The sequence below is a fragment of the Vicia villosa genome, linkage group LG7, assembly GCF_029867415.1.
Source record: "Vicia villosa cultivar HV-30 ecotype Madison, WI linkage group LG7, Vvil1.0, whole genome shotgun sequence".
Classification (NCBI taxonomy): Eukaryota; Viridiplantae; Streptophyta; class Magnoliopsida; order Fabales; family Fabaceae; genus Vicia; species Vicia villosa.
This window is the reverse complement of record NC_081186.1, coordinates 7,752,297-7,763,942: the sequence shown is the minus strand read 5'-3', so window position 1 is coordinate 7,763,942 and position 11,646 is coordinate 7,752,297. Positions and strand designations below refer to the sequence as shown.

The 11,646-nt window shown below is 33.2% G+C and overlaps 1 protein-coding gene and 1 non-coding gene across 2 annotated transcripts; both read right to left on the bottom strand.

The window, feature by feature from the left end:
- Positions 1–6,368: 6,368 nt before the first annotated feature.
- Positions 6,369–6,455, bottom strand: LOC131621193 (small nucleolar RNA Z221/R21b). Its single transcript, XR_009289519.1, has one exon. It is a non-coding gene; the product is annotated as a small nucleolar RNA Z221/R21b (small nucleolar RNA).
- A 1,751-nt stretch (positions 6,456–8,206) lies between these two features.
- Positions 8,207–8,842, bottom strand: LOC131618629 (uncharacterized mitochondrial protein AtMg01250-like). Its single transcript, XM_058889807.1, has one exon. The coding sequence runs from the start codon at positions 8,840–8,842 to the stop codon at positions 8,207–8,209; it is 636 nt and encodes a 211-aa protein (XP_058745790.1).
- Positions 8,843–11,646: the final 2,804 nt, after the last annotated feature.

The following is an 11,646-nucleotide window of genomic DNA, read 5'->3' as shown; positions in this document are numbered from 1 at the left end:
AGAAGCAAATCTAAACTCTTGTAAACTTTATTTTACATTGATTGTAAAGGAATTCCTAGAGTGATCAGGTTGTGATCACGATACTCTAGAAGATTTAGAGTGTTTCGAAGTGGATAACCATTGTAATCAATTGGATTAGTGGATTAAATCCTCAGTTGAGGTAAATCACCTTGTCAGGGGTGGACTGGAGTAGTTTAGTTAACAATGAACCAGGATAAAAATAATTGTGTTCATTGTTTTTATCTTCCAAGATTTTGAGTTACACTTATTCAATCCCCCCTTTCTAAGTGTTTTTCACTCCTTCAGGACTATCACCATTTTTCCGTAGGGTCATCGAGGGACAAGATCATCTTTTCATAGGCAACTTGGAGGGTCATCGCAGGACTATGATCTTTATATCGAAGAGACTATGATGATTTATTCGTAGGAAACTTTTCTAAGATATTCCCACGCTCGAGGGACATGACCATGTGAGTAAGGAAACAAGAGAGATTATCCTAAAGGTGAGTGTGTGAGAAGTGTATTGATTCATATATTTATCTTGAGTTTAGGTTAACTATGTTCAGTTATTAGTGTTTCCATACAATCCTATTAATCATACATCTAGAAGTTATAATAGTTTATAGGGAATTAAAGTGCGGAAAGTAAACCCTAATTACTATTACAAGGCTTTGGGAGAGATACAAAATCAGAAAAACCTTACAGAAAAATAAAATGCGGAAAGTAAAATGCCCTAATTACCATTACATCCCATAAGCAGTTATATTATTTATAAAAATGCGATTAAATGGTAAATGTACAAAGTAAGAGGGAATTTGCGAATGTCCACAACGATCCAAAGACTCAAGATAGTACCTCACAAAAACAAGAAAATTTTAGTAATGAAACATAAAGGAGATATGGATAATGGCAAAAATATGAACAAATAATGATCATGAATTAAAGAAAAACATATTAAAATTTACTAAAAGAAATAAGCAAAATTAAAACAATATCTTTTTGGTATTTTTTCGATAAAAATAAAATCTAATTGACTCACATATTGATATTTGAATTTAAAAAATATAAATTAATTAACCATAATATTTATTATTATTATTTTTAATATGCCTCTCATATAATGACACATGGTGGTGATTTGATTATTAAAAAAAGAGCACTAATTTAGGCAGAGAGAGAGAGAGCAAATTTCATATCTAACTAGTAAAGGACCCGTGCGTTCGCACAGGTCATGTAACACCCCTTTTCTAACCCCAAATATATCATACAATCAAACAGAGTAAGCATGCATAAAGGAAAAGGGCGTCACATGTTATTTTCATCACAATGAAAACCTTAAGCAAAACATCCAACATTCTTAATATGCAAAGATCATATTTGTAACACAATGTAAATCTCATACTTTCATACATTATGCATAAACGCTTGCGGAAAACAATTGAATTGCTATTAAAATTTCAATGAATATATCCCATACTATATTCATCTACCAAATTCGAATTAACATCTAATCCACAATCTTGGCTACATAGCCTTATACAACATATCTGAGATCTCAAACAAATACATCCGAATATCCAACAAAACATAGAGAATAGCAATATCCAAACATAAGCATAAGTCTACATAAAATTCCCCCAAGTGTTACATGATCAGAGCATATGACTCGCTACCTAATCCAATAACAAACTCAGGAGCTCCTCGGCTAAATCCTCGGACAAGCTACTACTCGTCGGAACCTGCACGTTACCAACGAAGGATAACATTCAAACAGAAGGGTGAGAATTCAACTTCTTATAGAAAACATAATAATGGGAAATGTAAACATAAACAAGCATACATTTTACTATTCATCACACTTCTCAATTAGGTAATTCACATATCATATACCAATCATCACTCCAAAACAATTCACATGTATACAAGACAATCACATAACACACAATGTGACTCGAAATGCAACCAATGTGACTCAATGCATGTGGTACCCAATGTGAATCCGATGTTTCACCGCTTACCGATTCAATTTTTAGAATCCAAGCCACGCTTCCGATCCGGACAAGATCGAAGCCAATACGCCTATCTCCAATTAAGGATCCCGTCTTCTACGCCTATTTCCATTCAAGGATCAACGTCTCTTACCATGTGAACCCAAGTTTCACCGCTTCCACCATAAAGCCGACCATGCTATGAATGTATGTACAAATACCAACAATTTATGCAATTAAGATTATCTCATCAATCTTAACTCACCGCATATCACCATAATCCAACTCTATGAATTATCCGCCAATTGTACACAACATTCACAACACAATTAAAAAATTCAACAAGGCATAACAACCATCATGTATCCAATCACACATATCATGATTATATCTACACAAAGTGTTCCAACAATGGATATACATCACATACTAACATAACGCACATAAGACAATTACACATCATTCCATATAATAACGTCACAATTAATCAATCAAGTGCAATTAAATCCTATACTATCATATAGAATATCACGATAGCTTTCTAACGCTTCGAACGGCGCATAAAATGGAGTTTCGGATCAAAAGTTATGGCCTTTCAAAGTTTAGAAAAAGTTCTGTAAAACAGGGTTCGCGGCTCGAAAAATAGTTCGCGGCGCGAACTGAGTGAATCAAATATTCCTTAGTTCTGCCAAGCAGTTCGCGGCGCGCACAGGGGGTCGCGGCGCGAACTGGGCAGATTCAATTTTTCCCAAGTTTCTGTCAAGAGGTTCGCGGCACGCACAAGGGGTCGCGGCGCGAACTGGCGATTTCAGAAAAACCTCAAACTCATAAAACAGCATACGAAACTCATTCAAAAACCTCTAAACTCAACCCAATCAAGTTGGAAAACATCTCACATTACGAACAACCACAAAACACATGGTATAAACACAAATACAACACATATTATGGGTCTTATAACATCATAACATCATCAAACATCAACTAAGCACATTTCAAATCATCAAATTCATGTATTTGTTCATAAAACCCTAACTTTTCTATGTTTCCATGAAATTGCAAAGATGAAAAGATAATCACAACAAAACACATTACCCAATCATATAATCTATAAGAACTTGGACTCAAACCCTTACCTCTTGAATTTCTCCTTCTAACTTCAAGAATCTACAATCCTCTTCTATTCTCTCTTCTACTCTTTTGCCTCTTTTCTCTTCTCTACTTTTCTTTCTATCTTTCTATCTAATTTAGGTTAACTCATAAAATTATCTTCTAACTCTCATTGTCTCATTGGGCTTAACCCACCTAATACTTTTTCTCACTCAACTAGGCCCATTTAGCTAATTCCAAATAAAATTCTACCATTTATTAATTAGGTAAATAACATATTACCACAAAATCAAATAATTATTATTCAAACAATAATTAAATAAACACACAAACAATACCAATTATCAAATAATTCTAATTAATTAAAATATAATAAAAATAGGATGTTACAGGTAACGCAAAGTCGATATAAATAATAAATAAATATATAACGATAGTTAATAAATATATACAAAAGATACGCAAATTAAAAAGAAAAAATATTTGAAATTATAATTGTAATATAAATATTAATTTAATATAGTTAGAAATAGATACTTTAGTAGAAAAAATAAATGAAATAATTAAGTAGTCATATACCCGTACGTTTGCACGCATCATACAATATCGTTATAAATTTATCATGAGTAGTCATCTACCCGTGCGTTCACACGGATTGCACAATGTTATAAATAATATATAAATATAACATATGTGATTATATTTATTGGATTTGGTAACAGTTATCAAATTTTTTGTCCAAATTTTATTCATTGTCACTCATACCCCTATCTTATTATAAGTATTTGAAATATTTTTCACTTATTTTAATTAAAAATTTTAATAAATTTAATAGAAATATTTTTTCAAAAATATGTTAATATGTACATATAAAAATAAAGGAAATAATTAAGTAGTCATCTATCAGTATTAAATAAATATAATATAGTGATGGTTAAAAATGTAAATAAAGTATATATACAGATTAACTAGCTTTGTCTCGTCGAAAAATATATATTTTAGTAGAAAAATAAAGAAAATAATTAAGAAATTATTTACCCTAAACCCTCAATCATAATTGTCTCATGTTAAATGTAATTTTAAAAGTAGTTTCAGCGCGTCGAAAAATGTATGTTTTTCATAAGAAATTTATGTATTTATCAATCATAATTGTATCATGTTTTTTATTATAAAAACAAATATTAGTAGCAATTTTTTCAGTATAAATGTTAACATTTTATCATTAAAAAATCACTAACATTTTTTATTACCATTTGTGTAAGAAATTAAAAAAAATTGGACTATTCCAATCCAATAAATCAGTCCAATAGCTAAATAAAAATGTTTGTGATATCTTTATGATTATTTACCATTCATGTATGAAATAAAAAAATAGGACTATTCATGTTTTTAAATATAGAAAAACGGTGTGTATTGTAATTGATGTATTGCAATAAAGAGAAATAAAAATTACAGCTCCATTTGAAATAAAGTAAAAAAAATAGAAAATCATTATAATGATTATATTTAACTATAAACATTAAGGCATTATATTTTAAATTTAAAAAGTGAGTCACAACATCATTAATCAAGTTGGGAAATGAAAAGGTTTGTAAAGTGAAAAATAATTTGGTCAATTTCTGCATTAATATCCCAAGCAAATATTACATTAAAATCCGACTTTTAATTATATCAATATTAATCAGGGTTATATTTGTGAATTGACAGCTAATTAATTAATTTACTATTTAAGTAAATGGTATTTAAATTAACCTTATCTCAATTATTTGAAAATAAAATAAAATTTAATGAATTAATTACATCATGGTTATAAAAGTTTGTCAATTTTTTTTCTTCTTAATTAATTTTATAGGATCAGAAAAATTAAAAAGAGGCAAAAAAAAACCTTTAATAAAAAAAACTTCTTCATAACACACATTAATCACACGTAAATAAAATAAATTGTTAATCACACAGAGAAATCTAAAATAGCCTTCAAACTTGCAAAAAGATTTAAAAAATCATCTGCATTAATTTGTATAGGTTGCACCACTATTATCAGGTCATCGAAAATAAGAAAAATACTGTGAATCTATGCTGGATATATGCATTGGAAACATATATCTGTATTAATTCCTATAGGCTGGAGTACTTTCTTCACCGGCAAAAACATTGGTTTTGAAAATAAGAACAATCACGCTCTCCTCATCACTCAAACTCACAATCCTTAAAATGTAGTTTGGCATGCACTGCAACAATCCTTAAACATATTATCTAGAATATAAGTTTAATTTAAGTAAAAAATTTGTCGGCTCGTTGGAATATTGGTTAAATAATTTAATTATATTTAATAAATTGAATAATATTATGTTAGTTAAATTTGTGTAATAATTTAAAAGTTATATGCTATAATAATTCGGAAGTCATTAAACATATTATCTCAAAAACATAATTATAATAATAATAAAATTATAAATTGTGTTAATATAGATTTGATTCGTCATTGCAATACTATAAACAATAATTTATACAATATTAATAAAATAATAAATTTGTGCTTGTTTATATAAGAATAGAAAGATGTAAATCTTTATTCTTATGTATTTGGGTAGACCTAACCTTTTAATAAATAGGTAGGCGAATAAAAAGAATTAACATATGTGATTTAAAATAGGAAACCAATTTAAATCTTCAATATTATGAAAGGCCAAAATTATATTTAAATCCACTGTGAAATATAAAAACAACACAATTTTAATACAAATAAAATAATTTAAGAAAAATTGGTCGTAATAAACAAAAGTTAAAACAAATGTTTATCTATAAAACAATTATTCTAATGAATTAAAACCCAAAAGAATTAAGTATATCATATTGATTTCATAATTTTAATTTAAATGAAATTTATATTTATTTCATAAGTTAAATCTATATGGAATATATTTCATTCTCATCGGTATTCATTAACAAACACCCTTGTTAACCCCTTGTTAACATTATATAAAAAAGAAAATTTGATTCCCCGATTAGATCAATAAAATAATTATTTATGAAAATCTTTTATTCCAACAAAATCAGAAATAAAATAAGGAATAATTTTGAATATTAACTGAAAAACCATCAGAGACCAAAAATTCATCCCTAAAAACAGTAAAGTTGTACGATCGTCGTTGGTGTTATATAAACCCCGTATCATTTGATTCCTCAATTTCAAAAAAAAAATACACACATGAAAATAAATTAATAATAAAAAAGCAGAAAAATTATTCAAAAGGATCTATAAACATGAAAGGGCTTAGAAAAATAATGGGTATGAGAAAGTTATCAGCACTGAAAATCAGAGTGGTGCATGACTATCTCTATGAATCATCACAGTCCATAAAACAGAATACATAAAATAATTAGCAGTAATAGAAAAACAAAGAGAAGATTTGAGAAGATGATGATGAATGAGAAAGAGTTGTGGCGTCGCTTATATACTGGTAATGGTAGAAACCCTAATTGGTTATATGGCTAAGGTGATTCTTTATTGTGATTGGGCCTGTCCATCCATGCTTCAACAACACGACACAATTTTTCTTTTAATGACACCCACAACAGCAATTGAAAAAAGAAATTGGGGACACAACAAAAACGCACGGGAAGGAGATGAAGATTGGATACAAAGAGAAACGATGAAGATTGAGAAGAAAGAGAAAGAATGATTGGAATGGTGCAATACAAACCTGAGATGTTTTTTTTTTTAATAAGCAATTGATTATAAGATATCGCACTAGGGGTGCAACCCTTACATCGAAGAAACACTAAATTGTTTTGATACAAAGTAAAGGAAATTTATACCAATCATAAAAGTTTATCCTACTAGGGAGCTCTTTGTTGCTAGTCCATCTCCAGCCCATCTCCAAGAGAAAAACATAATGTTTGAAATCACCTCTTCGAAGCTAAAAGTTCCATCTTCAAAAACCATATTATTTCTCATATTCCAAAGGCACCAAATTAATGCTATCCAAATAGAATTTAGAACAACTTTGATGTTGGTGTTTTTCACCTTTTGATGGATACTCCCAAAACTCATGAACTCCTCCAAAGAAAACTTCAACTCATTCCCCAACCACAAATAAATTTTAACCCATACCTCCTTTGTAACTTGACAATGGAAAAAAAGATGATCCAACGTTTCCGGGTGATTATGACAAAAAACGCAATCAATGGAAGAAAGAGACACACCTCTTTTGACGAGTTGGTTTTTTAGAGGTAACCTATTGATAAAGAATCTCCAAGCAAAAATCTTTATCTTTTCCAGAATGTTGGTCTTCCAAATGACTTCCAACAACTTAGTGGTTGTGGTTGTCCAAGCTAACTCCTTTTGCATTTGAGACTAAATGCGACACACTAGAAACCGAAAAGGTCCCGTTGGAAGATAACTTCCAATGGAAATCATCCGAAGCCATCAAGTCCGGCGCCTTCCCTTGAAGAATCATTCTCAAATCCCTAAGCTCCTCACCAACAATCAAGTCCAAAGCGGAGTTGGTGGTATAAGAAGCCATCGGAACCGAAGAATTCAACACATCCGCCCCAAAAATGTCTTCTAATTTCCAAGTGATCTCACCTTGGTTAGAAGAGTAGATATCACTCACCGAGCAAAGGTTATTGGTAGTTCTAGCAAACAAGAACGGGAAAGTGACTCTAAGCGGATGTTCATCCACCCAACAACTATACCAAAAGAGAATATTGTTTCCTTGCTTAAACTCACATTTAACCCATTCATTAAATCCTTGATCCAAATCGTCCTCTTTGAAGTCATTAAGAACTATGTCTCTCCACCAACGAGAATCATCCCCATTTAAAAGATCCTTGCTTGAAGCCAACACTTTACTCTTAGGGTTATGGTATCTCAAGAGCAAGAATTTGCTCCAAATTGCATTATCTTCCTTTAAAATTCTCCACTTCCATTTAAGAAGAAGGGATTTGTTCATTTCTCCCACATCTCTAATTCCTAAACCCCCTTTCTCTTTAGGCTTGCACACATTCTCCCACTTCACCCAATGAATACATCTAGAGTTAGAATTCCCGCACCACAAAAAGTTGCTAAGGATGCTTCTTATGGCTTGAATGATTTTACTCGGCGCTTAGTAAAACGAAAGAGTAAAGATAGGAATAGCATTAAGCACGAAGCCAATAAGAGTAACCCTCCCTCCAATGGATATGTTTCTTCCTCTCCATTTGGAAAGTCTTGTATTAATGTTGTCTATCACCTCTTGCCACACCTTCTTCTTGTGTGCACCTTCACCCACCCAAATACCAAGGAATTTAAAGGGGAAACAACCTTTTCTACATGCAAGAAAGGTGGTTGCCGAATTAAAAAACCAATCTCCAATGTGCTTCCCATACAAGTTACTTTTATGGAAATTGATTTTCAAACCGGATACCAATTCAAAACCTCTCAATAACACTTTTAAACTCCAAAGGTTGTCAAAGGTAGGTTCTCCTAGAATGATGGTATCATCCGCGAATTGAAGAATGTCCACAAAGTCATCGACCCCGTACTTGAAAGGTTTAAAGTCACCCACCTCCACGGATTTTTTAGTTAAAGCCGTCAAACCTTCCATAGCAAGAACAAACAAGAAGGGAGACATAGGATCTCCTTGACGCAAACCTCTTTGAACCTTGAATTCTCTAGTTGCACTTCCATTTACCATCACGGACATGTAATTGGTAAAGATACTAGCTTCCATCCATTTCATCCATCTTTTGCCAAAACCCATTTTCTCCAAAATCCACCTTAACTAATTCCAAGATATTGAGTCGTATGTCTTTTCGAAGTCCACTTTAAGGAGTAAACACCCCTTCCTCTTCCTCTTCGCCCAATCAAGAATTTCATTAACCATAAGCACTCCATCCATCATACTTCTACCCGGAACAAAAGCGGTTTGGTTGTTGGATACCAATTTATCCACCACACATCTCATTCTAGCCGCTAACATCTTTGCAATGATCTTGTAAATACTCCCCACTAAGCAAATGGGACGATATTCAAACAAGTCTTGCAGATTCTTCTTCTTAGGAATTATAGCAAGAAAAGAAGAGGTAATGGATTTAACAAGGGTACCTTTGTGATAAAAATCGTTGCAACACTTCATAAAGTCTTCTTTAATGATGATCCAATTCCTTTTGTAGAACTCCAAAGAAAAACCATCCGGCCCCGGACTCTTGTTGCCATCACAAGACCAAATAGCTTCCTTCACTTCATCTTCTTCAAACGGTCTCTCTAAAGCCAAAGCTCCCTCTAAAGACAAATTGTTTAAATTGATCCCTCTAAGTTCCAGTCTTAACAAACAATCTTCTTTAAACAACTTCTCAAAGTGCTTGAATGTGTGCTCTTTAATTTCATCAACCCCCTCTAGCCTTCCCTCCGTAGCTTCAATAGAACAAATGGCATTCCTTCTTCTCCTTTCCTTTAAAGAATTGTGAAAAAAACGGGTGTTGCCGTCACCTTCGGAAAGCCAAAGTTGTCTCGACTTTAATCTAAGAAAGCCTTCACGCTTATTAATGTTGTCCCAAAAATCCTCCGCTACTTTAAATCTTTTTGCAACTACGTCATCCGGAACATTACCTCCAAAATGAACAAACATGTTATCTAAAGAGTGCATCTCCCTCACATCACTATTGATTTTGAGATCAATCCACCCATAGACACTCTTGTTCCACCAAACAATCCGGTTTTTAAGAGTTTTCAACTTTTCGACCAAGCAATAATCGCCTCTTCCTTTAACAACTAACTTCTCCCATTCCTCCTTCACAAAGATGTCAAATTCTTCATGTTTGAACCACATATTGTTGAACTTGAAAGGTTTGGGACCCCAATTCTTTCTATTATCTTTCAACCAAATGGGCGTGTGATCGGATACATCCCTCTCGCCTATGTATTGTCCCTCCACCTTCCAATCCTCAATGAAACAATCCGATAGAAGAAATCTATCAATCCTACTCATAGACTTTCCATTACTTCTAATCCAAGTGAACTTGCCTCCTATAGTAGGAAGATCCACCAACTCCATTTCCTCTATGAATTCTTTAAAAACCATTATCTCCCTCCTATAGTTATGACTTGAACTCCCGATTCTTTCTTCTACCGAAGTAATAGAATTAAAATCTCCTCCTATACACCACGAGCCTCTAATGTTACTGTTTTTGAACTCACAAATCCTCTCCCACGATCTCTTCCTCGTGTTCAAATCACAAGAAGCATAAACATTCACAAAATAAATGAGTTTACCTTCCTTTTCCGCACAAAGGCCTAAGAAGCCCTCACCACGAAAACTAAAGACAAGCTTGAGGAAATCCTTCTTCCACATAGTGAGGATGCCTCCCGACGCACCATTAGCATCCAAATAAGACCACTCCACTTGATTATCACCCCACAATTCTTTCACAACATTACTCTCCACACTACTTAGTTTCGTCTCTTGTATAAAACAAATATCAACGTCTCCTTTTTGTATGTGATAGCCTACTCTCTTCCTCTTGGCCCGACTTCCTCCTCCTCTTAAGTTTAGAGAGAAAATAATCATTGGATAGATTGGTTTTTAGTCCCCTTCAATTCCTCTCCCCCTTTGGTATCTCTTACTTCCATCTCCTTTAGTTTTACAATTGGATCAAAACTGTCTGAAATGTTCTTAATGCCTAGCTTGACCATAGAATTCCACAGCCCCTCCGCCGCCTTATTCAACACTCCATTGGAAATTCTTCTGTTGCAATTTGAAATGTCGGCACTAGAGATAGAGTCACAAGTTAAAGGTAATCCTCCGGACAAAAAAATCGGCTTTAAGAAAAGACTTTTCTTATTGGAATGATGAGCTTCTCCATGATGTTCACCCACTGGCTCCTTCCCATCTTGCATTCGAACTCCCACTGGGTAAATGAAATGTTGAGTTTTCTCCCCTAGTTCTAACACCTCTCTTATTTTCTTTCTAGATTTTTTGCAATTTTTAATCCTCTTGCAATGGTCATCAAAACATAAGCCTTGTTTCCCTTTGATGTTTGTGTCTTTTATCTTGGTGTGCTTGAGTGCTTTCCTTATCGGCACCGCATAAATCTTTGGAGGTTTAGAAATTTTTCTGTTGGAGTTGTTTCGCCCATGCATGCACGTGTTCGCCAAACTCTCCTCTTTTTGTTCATCTTGTCCACCTTTGCCCAATGATGTAGGAGTATGTATATCCACATGGCCCACTTTATTAAAAAACACATTCTCACCTTGGCCCACTAATCTGGCTGAATTTTCCTCCCTCCACGTCATCTTTAATTCTTCATTGACTAAAGAATTTGAATCACCCACGTGGGTGGGGACCACCATGTTCACATTCCTCATGGAATCCTCGTGATATCTCTCCTCTTTCTCTTTCTCAAATAATAAATTTTTTATTAGCAGACCACCTGGGCCCACCCCTTCAATCACCTTGTTAAAAGCGCTAATTATCCCCTCTTCTGATTTCAGATCCGCCGCTGCACTTGCGGTAGTCATAGAAATGGCATCTGTGGTACATCTGCTTTCCGATACGCAAGCTGAGCT

Bases quoted from the DNA above. Each gene is read 5' to 3' on its own strand.
- LOC131618629 (XM_058889807.1), bottom strand. From the start codon at position 8,842: ATGGGTTTTGGCAAAAGATGGATGAAATGGATGGAAGCTAGTATCTTT.